Here is a 12,506-nt window from a genome sequence, read left to right as displayed (position 1 = left end):
GTCATGGAATCAATCATCGCTTCTGACATCAAATCCTTCCTCTTCTCCAATGGCCTGATCTTGGATCATCAATTTGGATTCAGACCAGGTCATTCTACTCTGGACATGCTGCTTCTGCTGTCTCAACAATGTATGGAGGTCCTCAATGCCAAACAGGAAATCAGAGCTGTCCCCATTGACATATCACGTGCCTTCGATACGGTCTGGCACCCCACCCTGCTCACCAAACTCTCCTCTCATGGTATGCATGGCTTGCAGACTTCCTCACCGGTCGCAGTCAATGTGTGGCCCTGATTAGAATTCTCTCATCTCCCCTTCCTGTTCAGGCTGGAGTTCCTCAAGGCAGTGTTCTGGGCCCTGTGTTTTTTCTGGTCTTCATTAATGATCTCTCCAACTCTCTGGAAAATCCTCTCTATCTCTTTTCTGATGACTCCACTCTCTGCCGCTCCATACCTCATCCCTCAGATCGGCAGACAGCAGCCTCTTCACTCTCTGCAGACCTGGACAATATCACAAACTGGTCAAACAAGTGGAACATGTCTTTAAATCCTGACAAATCTCACACTCTCACTTTGTCTCTCCGTAAAGACCATCTGGACAACCCTCCCATCTACTTTCTGAACAATGCTTTTGAAGAAGTTCTGTCACTCAAGCTTTTGGGTCTCACTATCTGCAATGATCTTTCCTGGGAAAACCACATTTCCAAGCTGGCCTCCAAAGCGAGTCGCCGACTGGGCATCCTCCGTCATGTGAAGTCCTTTCTCGGCACTTCTGAGCTCCTCACCACATACAAAGATTTCATCCGCAGCTAAATGGAATACTGCTCTCCCCTCTGGGCTGGTGCTCCTGCCTCACACCTAGCTCGGCTTCACACGGTTGAAACCAAAGCATTCAGAATCATTGGAAGCTCCCGCGATGAAGCTGATTCTGAGGGCCTTTCTCTCTCTCACTGCAGGCAGGTAGGTGGTCTTTGTCTTCTACGGACTCCTCTCCTGCCTTGCTCCCCAAGCTCTGTCTGTGCTCTGTCCCCCAAATATTCCTACAGGTCGCACATGATCTGCCAGCAACCCTCTTCTTGTGAAACTACCAAATCAAGACTCTCTGCTCACCTTCACTCTTTCATTCCTCTTTTCTCCCGCCTCTGGAACAAACTCCCACACTCTCTTCAATCCCTCTCTTCCCTTAAGGTCTTTAAAATAGCTGTTCACCACCATCTCTTGTCTTCCCCCATCCAAAACCTTGATCTTTTCTACCCCTGTTAAAACACCCCAAATCCACCTCTTTCAATCCCCAATTTCTTTCCTGAAATTCCTCGTAGTGAAATTCCTAGTCGTGTTAATTTGCTTAAACTGTGTACCCCTTCCTCCTCCCCAGCCCTCCCCCTTCCACAGATCTACTGACATCCTTGTGCTCTACTGTTGTTGTGCTTGTGTGCGTCCCTCTCCCTCCTCCTCTTGTCTCCCGCTCCCTTCTTTGTATGTTTTATGTGTCAGTGCATGTTTTCATGTTCAATGTTTTAGTTCTCACATGAGCCTCGATTCTGCGCACAAAAAAAATGTTTGTAGGAAGGTATATTTCCTTGCAACTTCGCATAGGTGCTTGCTTTTTCAACGGCAATTAAAATCCGAGCATCAAGCCTGGGGAAATCCCAGTGGGTAGACTAAGATGGCGGAAGAAGATGTTGAACCTGTTTTTAACTACTATCGTGTGAATACAAATGAACCGTTCTTCGGATAAAGCTTCACTTCCACCATGAAGCCACCAAACTCATCCTCGGTTATACTTGACCATGATTTAGTCTGGGAAGACCCTAAAGATCTGTAATTTTGGCAGAGAAATTTACAAATGCTTTACTTGTTTAGTGCAGCCAATTTGGCGTCGTAAGGAGATGGCAAAATAAGCAAATGGCCATGCAGTACCGCATTCACCCTTTTATACAGAGCCATTCCATAATGTAACTTCTCTTCCATATTGTTTCTAAGTGATAGTGTGGTGAGTGCGCTGGTTAATGTGGTAACATTGAATGACCAAGCACCGGCGATGCAATGTTTGGCATTTGGCTGGGGTTAGTGAAGGTGTTAGATTTTGACTTAGCACTGTATCTGTGCTGTGATTCGACCAGTCATAGTCGACAATGGAATTATTGCTCATCTATTCAATTTACAGAATTGTTTTATTCATTCCATTCTAGAACACTTGCTGTAATTCATTTTGGACATTCTTTTCATATTAATCATCTTATCCACCTGTTTTCCGTCCACAGCAGGATGAAGGTTTTCCTCATTTCATTATGGGGGTATTGACACACTGGTCACCACACTTGTCATGTGCAGGTTGGCGAGAAAGTTTGGACAGAACTTTGGAGTTTGGTCAGGGTTTTGGCGATAACTCACCTACCCTTTGCGATATATACCGTAGATAAACAATCAGTGCTAGCAGACGTGTCCTCCGACTTAATGTCCACCGACGGCACACACATTGATGCGTCGCCCTGCATGCGGAACATCAGGATGACATTTCAGCCTGGGATAGACAGCCCATAGGCATGTGTGTATAGCTCAAGCCATCCTACCAGTCCCCCTCGCCCCCTCCTCCCCTTCGCCAATAATAATGATTGACTTCCTCACCCTACCTACCACCCCACATCCTCCCTCCCATCCACCCACAGTATGGAGGAATCTTTGCCCTCTCCTCTCTCCCCAAATCATGCTCCATAAATGCCCCTTGCCTTCCCTCCACTTGCTCCTATGTCCTACTCATCTTACAAGATGATATACTGTATATATTTTATACAAATCGCATGTCTTTAATGCAATAGCTCTTAACTGCACTGTTATATCAACAATGAAATAAATCTTTTCATTCGTTGCAATCTCCTTAAGCGGATATATAAAGGTGTAATGAGTCCTCCCATCGCCCAACGGCTCTTCATTTTTTCGCTTTTCGTTTTGAGGACCAAGTTGTGCTGTTTTCAAGCTTGATCACAGATACATTTTCAGGTGTTCCATATCATAGCATCTTTGCTCCAAGGGGTTTTTAAAGGATTGTCACTGAAGCCCGGACAGGTTTCAGTTGCAGCTAGTTCCTTCTGAATCAAAGGAAACATCTTGGTATCTCTTGCGAATATTCCCAGAGGCTCTATTTTATTACTCCAGTCACTCTTACTATTAATGTTTTTCAAGCCCTACGCCTTATGAGTGGATACTCTAAAGGCCTTCCTGTGGTGTAGTGTATGGTATTCTGAAAAGTGTGCTGTGCTTTACCAAAAAAGTAGAGTGTATCAATACATTTTAAAAATGAATATCTAAGGTTCTGTATGAATACTCAATAGGTCACATCGAACAGACGATGGAGCTACTTATCTCACAGGTAGTCAATCCTCTTTATTGAAAGTTGGCATTGAGTACATTAGAGCTTTAATGAATGAATGAATGAATGATCGTTTTAAGGCCATTTTCCCCGCTAGAGCGGGGGTTAGCCTTGCGGGCCCCATGACAATCATGGTTCCCTGTTTGAGGCAATGTTTTTATGGCCGGATGCCCTTCCTGACGCCAACCCTTGGTCGCCTCTTACGATGCGCAGGGATACGCTTTAATACACGTGATAAACAATCTACTATATAAGAGAGCTGTTGGTCTGTCTGTCTGTGTGTCTGTCTGTCTGTGTCGCCATTTTTCTCAGAGATGGCTGAACGGATCTTCGTCAAACTTTCAGAGGTTCATCAGTGAGTGCCTGGGAGTGTTTTAGGCATAAAAATAATAATTCTGAAATAAAAAAAGTTCGTTTTATTGGATTAAAAAAAAAAATCGCTCAATAGTGCCTAAGCATTTTTTAAATTAATGACAGTTATATACAAGTACACATTCATGTAAATAAATACAAAACAATAACCAGACATTTTAATACAAATAAATCAAACAATTCCGGAAGTGTACGAAGTTGGTCGTAAAGCTTCTTCTTCTTCCTGATCGGTATCACACTTAACTCAGAAACGTGATGAACGGCACATTCACCAGCATATATTCAACGAAAAGGTGATGAACCCCCTTCCACTCCCCCCACTCCCTTCCTCACCCCTCCCTCTCCTACCACCCCCCTCCCCACCCCCCTCTTGCCCGGCAACGCCGGGTACTCCTGCTAGTTCTTTATAAATTGTGAATTCATGTTCATGAATTTATGTGTTAGGGTTTCTGCAAAGAAGACCAACCAGCACGCACTTTAATACCAAAGAGAAGTGGGAGGTATTTAAAGGGGCAATTGGTGGAGCAAGCAGAAGGCAGTGCAGCAAAATGACATTTTAAAAGTGGAAAGGCATACAATCGCAAACTTTGACAGGTACAATTGATTTTAGATAACTAATGTCAGCTGTAATTTGATCATCATCTTCAGAGAGATTTCCTGAGACCACATTCTTTCTGTTCAATCAACTCCCAGTTCTGAAAGGCCCATTGGGTAACATACTACATCCTGCCTCTGTGACATTGAGCTTTCACTAATTTCTATGCACTGAGTTGATGCAAAAAAAAATCTATCAATAGCATATTGTATTTATTACCATATAGATCTTTTATGTTTGGAAGGAATTGCAGTATGTGTAGGGACTTCAATTTGCTAAATTAAAGCCAAATTTAGTGTTTCCTGGAGGTATTTTAGGTTTGCAGTATGTTTGCTTTTAAAAGAGATGAGAAAACAGTCCCCATAGAATGACTCATTTTATAATTCGGAGAAATAAAATAGTTATTTGTTTAAAATAAAACCCTTAATGCATTTGGCAAAACCCCTTTGGCATCAAGATGTGGGACAGGAAGACATGTGGATGCCTCTCTTTATTCTTTCTTCCCATTCCCCTCTGCCCAGGGAGCCTGTTTCCATGCCAGGCATGTGGCATCTGGTACCGCAGCAAGAGAAACCTTCAGGCCCATCAGTTCTACTACTGTGCAGGCAGGCCGAGTGAGTCGGCCCTAACCCCAACAGAGACCGCACAAGGTGTGTCAATGCTTTTTTCATGTCGTTATCTAACGATAGGAGATTTCACAAGTTATAACTTTATTTGTTATCACTTTAAGTGATTTGTTGTGTACAACTTAGACTGTTTTTAGGCTTATTCATTGAGCAAACCTGGTGTTGGCTGAACGGTTGAGGTTGCTGGTTTAAGATCTCAAGGTCTTGAGTTTGAAGCCCTGTCGTGCTGTCGAAATAACACCAGGTGGGTTGACTCGGCCTGTCAACCTACATTTCTGATTCAATTCGGCAGAGAGGTGCCATGGTCCAATCGACCGAGACCCCTCTCTTATTCTTTTGATTTAGCACTCCCCCCTCCCCCAACCTCCCAATCTCCACCGCTCCAATTTTAAAAGATCACACCTTGCTTCGGGAAAACACTAAAAATCACAACTTGCTTTGCCATTCCCTTTTATACGAGTCGATAAATGTGAAATTTGGCAGCACAGTGATGCTTTCAAAAAGCACCTATGGGAATGCTTACAAACATTTTGATTGGAGTGGTTGATGGGATCTTCAGGGCCCAAAAGTCAAAATTGGACGCAAAGTTAAAGGTTTTGCCTTGCAATTATATACATACATATATATATATATACACACTACCGGTCAAAAGTTTTAGACCTCAATTTTTCCAGTTTTTATTGAAATTTACGCAGTTTAAGGTCTCAATGTCCTCTCAAATTAAGCATAGAACAAATAAACAATTGGAGATAAAAAAGAAATCATAGAATCATTTTATTTAACAAAATTTAATTTACATTTTTGACTCAGCAAAGTAGCCACCTTTTGCAGATATAACCGCCGAACACACTCGTGGCATTCTTTCTACAATGGAAATCAAATATTGTTCGGGAAGTACTTCCCAACACTGTTGCAAAGTTCCCACAAATGTGTTGCACTTGCAGGTTGCTTTGCTTTCACCCTTCTGTCCAGTTCATCCCAAACCAGCTCGATGGGGTTTATGTCTGGAGACTGTGCTGGCCGTTCCATGATTTGAAGCCTACCGTCTTCTTCTTTTCCTCGAAGGTAGTTTTGACATAGCCTGGAGGTGTGTTTAGGGTCATTATCTTGCTGTAGGATGAACCCCTGACCAACTAGGCGTATACCAGAGGGTATTGCATGGCGCTGCAAAATGCTGTGGTAGCCCTTTTGGTTCATGGTGCCAGTCACTCTGTGCAAGTCGCCGAATCTGGATCCAGCAAAAGCACCCCAGACCATCACGCTTCCTCCTCCATGTTTGACAGTTGGTGTCAAACACTGAGGAACCATCCTTTCGCCTACTCGTCGGCGTACAAAAACCCTGCGTGATGAACCAAAGATTTCAAATTTTGATTCATCGGTCCATCAGACCTTCTTCGCGTCTTCAGTAGTCCACTGGCGGTGCTTCATGGCCCAGGCAAGCCTCTTTCTCTTATTTTGCCATCTTAGCAATGGCTTTCTTCCTGCCACTCGACCTGTCAAACCTGCAGCTCGAAGTCTTCTCTTCACAGTTGAAACTATGACTTGCTTACTTTGACCAGTGCTAAGCTGTGCCTGAAGCTGTTGCCCTGTGAGCCGCCTATCACGCAAGCTGTTGACTCTCAGAAACTTGTCTTCTGATTCTGTTGTGGCTTTGGGTCTGCCAGACCTCTTCCTGTCAGAGTTTCCTCCAGTTTCCAATATACTACTTCCTGCAGTGCAATATTGTCCAAATAATGCTTCAGAGGTTGTAATAACAGTCTGTTCCAATACTGCTTTTATACAGACAGGGGGTTTGTAATCAAGTAATCAGCAGAGGTTGGGACACCTGTAGGAATTGTTTGCATCAACGTTCAAGGCTTAATTTACTTACATTGATGCAGAACAGCTGTAAGTTGTTAACCCATTACTTGTTCCCTGAAGAAGGTCTTTTTTTAAATAATATAACTGTGCAATTTACATTATTTTCCCGTCTTTGCTAACCTAAACTTTTTTTTTTTTACCTTGAGCAGTTTACTGCTTGCCTTTGTACAATTTCAGGTTATCACTGGACATTAAACTGCGTAAATTTCAATAAAAACCGGAAAAGTTGTGGTGTTCTAAAACTTTTGACCATTTGTGTATATATATATATATATATATATATATATATATATATATATATATATATATATATATATATATATATATATATATATATGTACATACACACACACACACACAGTCGTGGGTAAAAAATATTGCCACCATTGCACGTTTTTCAAATAATGCACCATTTTTTCCAGAAAATTGTTCAAATAAGAAAATATTTTGGTATCCACATTTGTATTTCTTTGGTTTGCAGTGGAACAAAAAAAAAAAGCTGAAACAATTAATAAATCTTAGCTTATTCCACACAGAAATCCTAAAATGGCCCGGACAATATTATTGGCACCTTTTAGAAATTGTTAGAAATAATTAGATTTCAATTAGGTGATTCTCCTTTACTTTGGAATTGAACTCATGTTTGTTGAGTTGCAGGTGCCTGCAATATAAAAATCACTCATTCAACCAGTTTGAATAGAGAAAAGGAGTCATTCTGCTGTTTTGTGTCACTGTGTGTACCGCAACGAGCATGGAGAAAAGAAAGAAAACGAGAGAATTGTCTGAGGAGGTCAGACACAATATTGTAGCCAAGCATGGACAATCTCAAGGCTACAAGTCCATCTCCACAGACATTGATGTTCCTGTGTCCACCGTACGCAATGTTATCAGGAAGTTTAAGGCCCATGGCACTGTACCCAACCTCCCTGGACGTGGCCGCAAGAGAATACTTGATTGAAGATTGCAGCGAAGGATTGTTCAAATGGTGGAGAAAGCACCTCGATCAACTGCCAAACAGATTCAAGCTGACCTTCGGACACAAGGTACGACAGTTTCAACTTGCACCATCCGTCGCCAACTCAATGAAAGGAGGTTCTATGGTAGGAGACCCAGGCTGAGAGAGAGCCATAAGAAAGCCCGATTGGAGTTTGCCAAAACACACATGAACAAGCCAAAATCCTTCTGGGAGAATGTCCTGTGGACATATGAGACAAAATTAGAGCTTTTTGGTAAAACACATCATCTCCATGTTTACAGAAAACAAAATGAAGCCTTCAAAGAAAAGATCACCTTCCCTACAGGAAAACATGGAGGATGTTCAGTGATGTTTTGTGGTTGCTATGCTGCCTCTGGCACTGGGTGCCTTGAATATGTGCATGGCGTCATGAAATCAGGAGATTACCAAGGCATTTTGGAGTGCAATGTTCAACCCAGTGTCAGAAAGCTGGGTCTCCGTCAAAGATCATGGGTCTTGCAGCAGGACAATTACTCCAAACACACTTCAAAAATCACACAGGAATGGTTCAAGACAAAACGCTGGACTGTTCTGAAGTGGCCAGCAATGAGTCCAGATCTAAATCCCATTCAACACCTGAGGGGAGATCTGAAAACAGCAGTTGGGAGAAGGCACCCTTCAAATCTGGGAGAACTGGACCAGTTTGCACAAGAAAAGTGGGTCAAACTGCCAGTAGAGAGGTGGAGGAAGCTCATTCATGGCTGCAGGAAGTGCTTGACTGCAGTTATTTTGTCCAATGGCTGGGCTACCAAATATTAAGTCCTGGGTGTCAATAATTTTGTCAATGCCATTTCTTTTTATTTTCTGCTTTGAAAGGATATATTAAGTTCTGAATCAAAAACAAAGGTTCTGTAATATTAACAGTGAAATAAAGAATTGTGGAGACCAAATAATTTTGTTAATTTCAATTTATTTTTAGAGAAAATTGTGAGTTATTATGTATGTGTTATTGTGAGTTATTGGCATGCACAAGATTGGAGGTCACGTCTCTTCAAAGCTGAACTTCTGCGCACGCTTTCGAAGTTAAGTAACTTTTCACAATTGTGTTTTTGTCGAAACTGTATCTTTCTTTCGGTGTGTGTAACTATTGGTGTGTCTTTAATAGTATTCTTGGTGTTGGTTGTTCATACCTGTGTACAGAATCGTCGGTTAGTTCATGTCATGTATTCTGGGGCCTAGTGCAGTACTAGTAGGCTACCGTGTCTGACCTTGGCTTGAGGCTTTGTTTCTGTCTCAGCGGTTTCTTCGATTGCGCTCGCAATTACTTTCGGTCTCTATTTTTCACGTTTCACGTTCGGTCTCTGCTTTCATCTCAACTCAAAAAAAAAAAAAAACCCCAAAAAATATTCCCAGCTCTGTTCTTATCCGTTGTTCGTTCTTATTTGTTCGTTCGTTCTTCGACCACGTTGTTCGTGATCACGTGTTCACATCGTTAAAAAATGTTTCAACTGTCCCCTGAAGAACTGTATTCTGTCATATACTATAACACCTTTTTCTTCTTCTTCTATAAAAGGATGCTTTCGACTTGCTCACCAAATCTATTCATTCCAAAAAAAAAACCCTTCTCTTACAGTTACAGTGCCTCCTTCATACATTCCCTAAACTCTCCAGAACTCCACCCATCCTTCAGCGTCCTCAAACGTATTTTTGACTCGAAGGTCTCAAGAAACTCATTTTGCAATAAATGTTCGTTTCCCATTAATCGTGCATTTTTCAAAATCCAATCTCACCCCTCCCCTCCAAATCTTCCCCATCACCCCTTCCCTCCAAAACGTCCCCATCACCCCTTCCCTCAAAAACTTCCCCATCACCCCTCCCCTTCAAAACTTCCCCATCACACCTCCCCTCCAAATCCACCCCCTTGCCCCTCTGCTCCAAATCTTCCCCATCACCCATCTCTTTCAAATATTCCCCCTTGCCCCTCCCCTCCAAATATTCCCCATCACCCATCCCTTTCAAATCTTCCCCCTTGCCCCTCCCCTCCAAATCTTCCCCATCACCCCTTCCCTCCAAAACTTCCCCATCACCCCTCCCCTCCAAAACTTCCCCATCACCCCTCCCCTCTAAATCTACCCCCTTGCCCCTCCCCTCCAAATCATCCCCATCACCCATCTCTTTCAAATCATCCCCCTTGCCCCTCCCCTCCAAATCTTCCCCATCACCCATCCCTTTCAGATCTCCCCCCTTGCCCCTTCCCTCCTAAACTCCCTCCACACCCCTCCCCTCCGAGACTCTCCATCACTCCTCCCCTCCTAGACTCCCCTCGCACCCCTCCTCCTCAAAGCGTCCTCCCCACTTCTTCCCCCTTCCAACTTTCACCCTTCATCTCCCTCAACCTTCTGCCTCACTCTGCCCCCTCCTCAAATAACACCTCACTGCGCCTCACCCAATCACCATCAAACCTTTTGTCCGCCCCATTCTTCCCTTTCTCCAAGCTATTCTGAAATCTCTGACACACTTTCAACAACTCTCCCGACCTCTTCCTCCTCTTCCACTTCTTACCCTACCGCTCCCCCCCCCCCCCCCCTGTTCTGTATCCGATGCTCCCCCTTCCTCTTCTTTAACAGTATGGACCTCAAACATCCGGGGCCTTCGCTCAAACCTGATTGATCTCTCCATACAGGTTGCTTCTGACAAACCAGACGTGATCTGCTTAACAGAAACTTTCCTCCTTCATGATGTCTCTGATTCCTTGGTATCTCTCCCAGGTTACTCCCTCCTCCGGTATGATAGACCTGAGCCTCGTCCTGGAGGGGGGGGGGGGGGGGGGGTTGCTATCTTTATAAAAAAAACTCTCTTCCTCACTCGCCCTGCACTGCCCTCTCTCCACCTCACCCCCAGGAATACCTTTTGCTATGGCTTCCCCTTCGCTCCCACCTTTTGTTCATATGTGTGTTGTACCGTCCACCAAACAGTGATGACTCCATCTACATCTCGCTGTCTGATAATATGGACCAACTGCTATCTACCCATCCCAACTCTCTCTTCCTCATATGTGGTGATTTCAATTGTCACCATGCCAGTTGGCTGGGTGTGGGTACCTCTCTCACCAGCCATGGCTCTTCAGCAAAGGACTTCTGTGACCCACTGGGACTGACACAATCTGTCAATTTCCCGACCCGGATCTCAGTCAACGGAGCATCTTCTCTTCTGGACTTGGTTATGACTAACTTCCCTGAAAATGTCTGCTGCTCTTCTTCTGCTCCAATCGGCTCATCTGATCATGTGCTTGTTAAAGTGGACATCTCTCTGACCATTCTCAGAGAGCCTCCTCTGCGTCGACGAGTCTGGCATTTCACTCAGGCCAACTGGCACGGTCTTCAAGCAGCCATCAATCATCTGGACTGGTCTCCCATCTCTACCGCCTCTGACATCAACTCATCCTGGGAATTCTTCCAAAGTAAATTGCTCTCTCTCATGCACAGATTTATCCCATCTCATCTTCAATTGTCATACCCTTCCTCCCGTCCATGGTACACGGAATCTTGTGGTGAGGCTATTGCCCAGAAACAACTTGCTTTCGTCTCCTGGAAAGCAAATCCAACGGAAGTAAATCTCATTTCCTTCCACAAAGCCAGAAACAAGTATGTGTCCACCCTCAGGAGAGCCAGGAAACAATATCACTCCGTTCTCAGGACAGAACTCTCTTACCTGTCTCCCTCCTCCAAATCCTGGTGGCGTCTGGTAAAATCTGTTTCTGGTGTTTGTTCCCCCTCCATCCCCTCCCTCACCTCAAACGGCCACACGGCTGACTCTGCACGTGAAAAAGCTGAATGCCTCAACTCTGTGTTTGCCTCTAAATCTTGTGTCCAAAACCAATCCCTCTCTGTACCCACCGTACCCAGTCATACCCAGCTGCTCCTGGACTCTGTGTCCTTTCCTCCTGACAAGGTGGAAAAGTTTCTGTCAACCCTCGACTCTGATTCTGCAACTGGACCTGACGGCATCAGCCCACGGGTCCTAAAATCCTGTTCTTCCGCTCTTTCACTCCCTCTCTCTGTTCTCTTCACCCTCTCTTTTGCTCAAGGTCATCTGCTATCTGCTTGGAAATCTGCCAACATCACCGCTTTGCACAAAAAAGGTGCAAAAACAGATCCCAGCAACTACAGACCAATCAGCCTTCTCCCAATTATCAGCAAAGTCATGGAATCCATCATTGCTTCAGATATGAAATCTTTCCTCTTCTCCAATGGCTTGATCTCTGATCATCAATTTGGTTTCAGACCTGGTCACTCTACTCTGGACATGCTGCTTCTGCTTTCTCAACAATGGATGGAGGTCCTCAATGCCAAACAGGAAATTAGAGCTGTCTCCCTTGACATATCACGTGCCTTCGATACGGTCTGGCACCCCGCTCTGCTCACCAAACTCTCCTCTTTTGGTATCCATGGAAATCTCCACGCATGGCTGGCGGACTTCCTCTCTAGTCGTAGTCAACGTGTGGCCCTGAATGGGTTTCTCTCATCTCCTCTTCCTGTTCAGGCTGGAGTTCCCCAAGGCAGTGTTCTGGGCCCTGTGCTTTTTCTGGTCTTCATCAATGATCTCTCTGACTCTCTTGAAAATCCTCTCTATCTCTTTGCTGATGACTCTACTCTCTGTCGCTCCATTCTTCATCCCTCAGATCGGCAGTCTGCAGCCTCCTCACTCTCTGCAGACCTGGACAAAATCA

At 44.3% G+C, this 12,506-nt stretch overlaps 1 protein-coding gene across 1 annotated transcript in view; it reads left to right on the top strand.

Annotated features, from left to right (window-relative positions):
- LOC137435223 (zinc finger protein ZFPM2) overlaps positions 1 to 12,506 on the top strand; it is a 356,522-nt gene that overhangs the window by 324,995 nt on the left and 19,021 nt on the right. The window contains exon 6 of the mRNA XM_078784533.1: positions 4,858 to 4,986. Coding sequence (XP_078640659.1) covers positions 4,858 to 4,986 — 129 coding nt within the window. The remainder of the gene's footprint in view (positions 1 to 4,857; positions 4,987 to 12,506) is intronic.

Source organism: Myxine glutinosa, chromosome 9 (assembly GCF_964187855.1).
Source record: "Myxine glutinosa chromosome 9, kmMyxGlut1.1, whole genome shotgun sequence".
In the NCBI taxonomy this organism is placed as follows: domain Eukaryota; kingdom Metazoa; phylum Chordata; class Myxini; order Myxiniformes; family Myxinidae; genus Myxine; species Myxine glutinosa.
The sequence above is the reverse complement of the archived record's forward strand: the minus strand, read 5'-3'. Positions and strand labels throughout refer to the sequence as shown.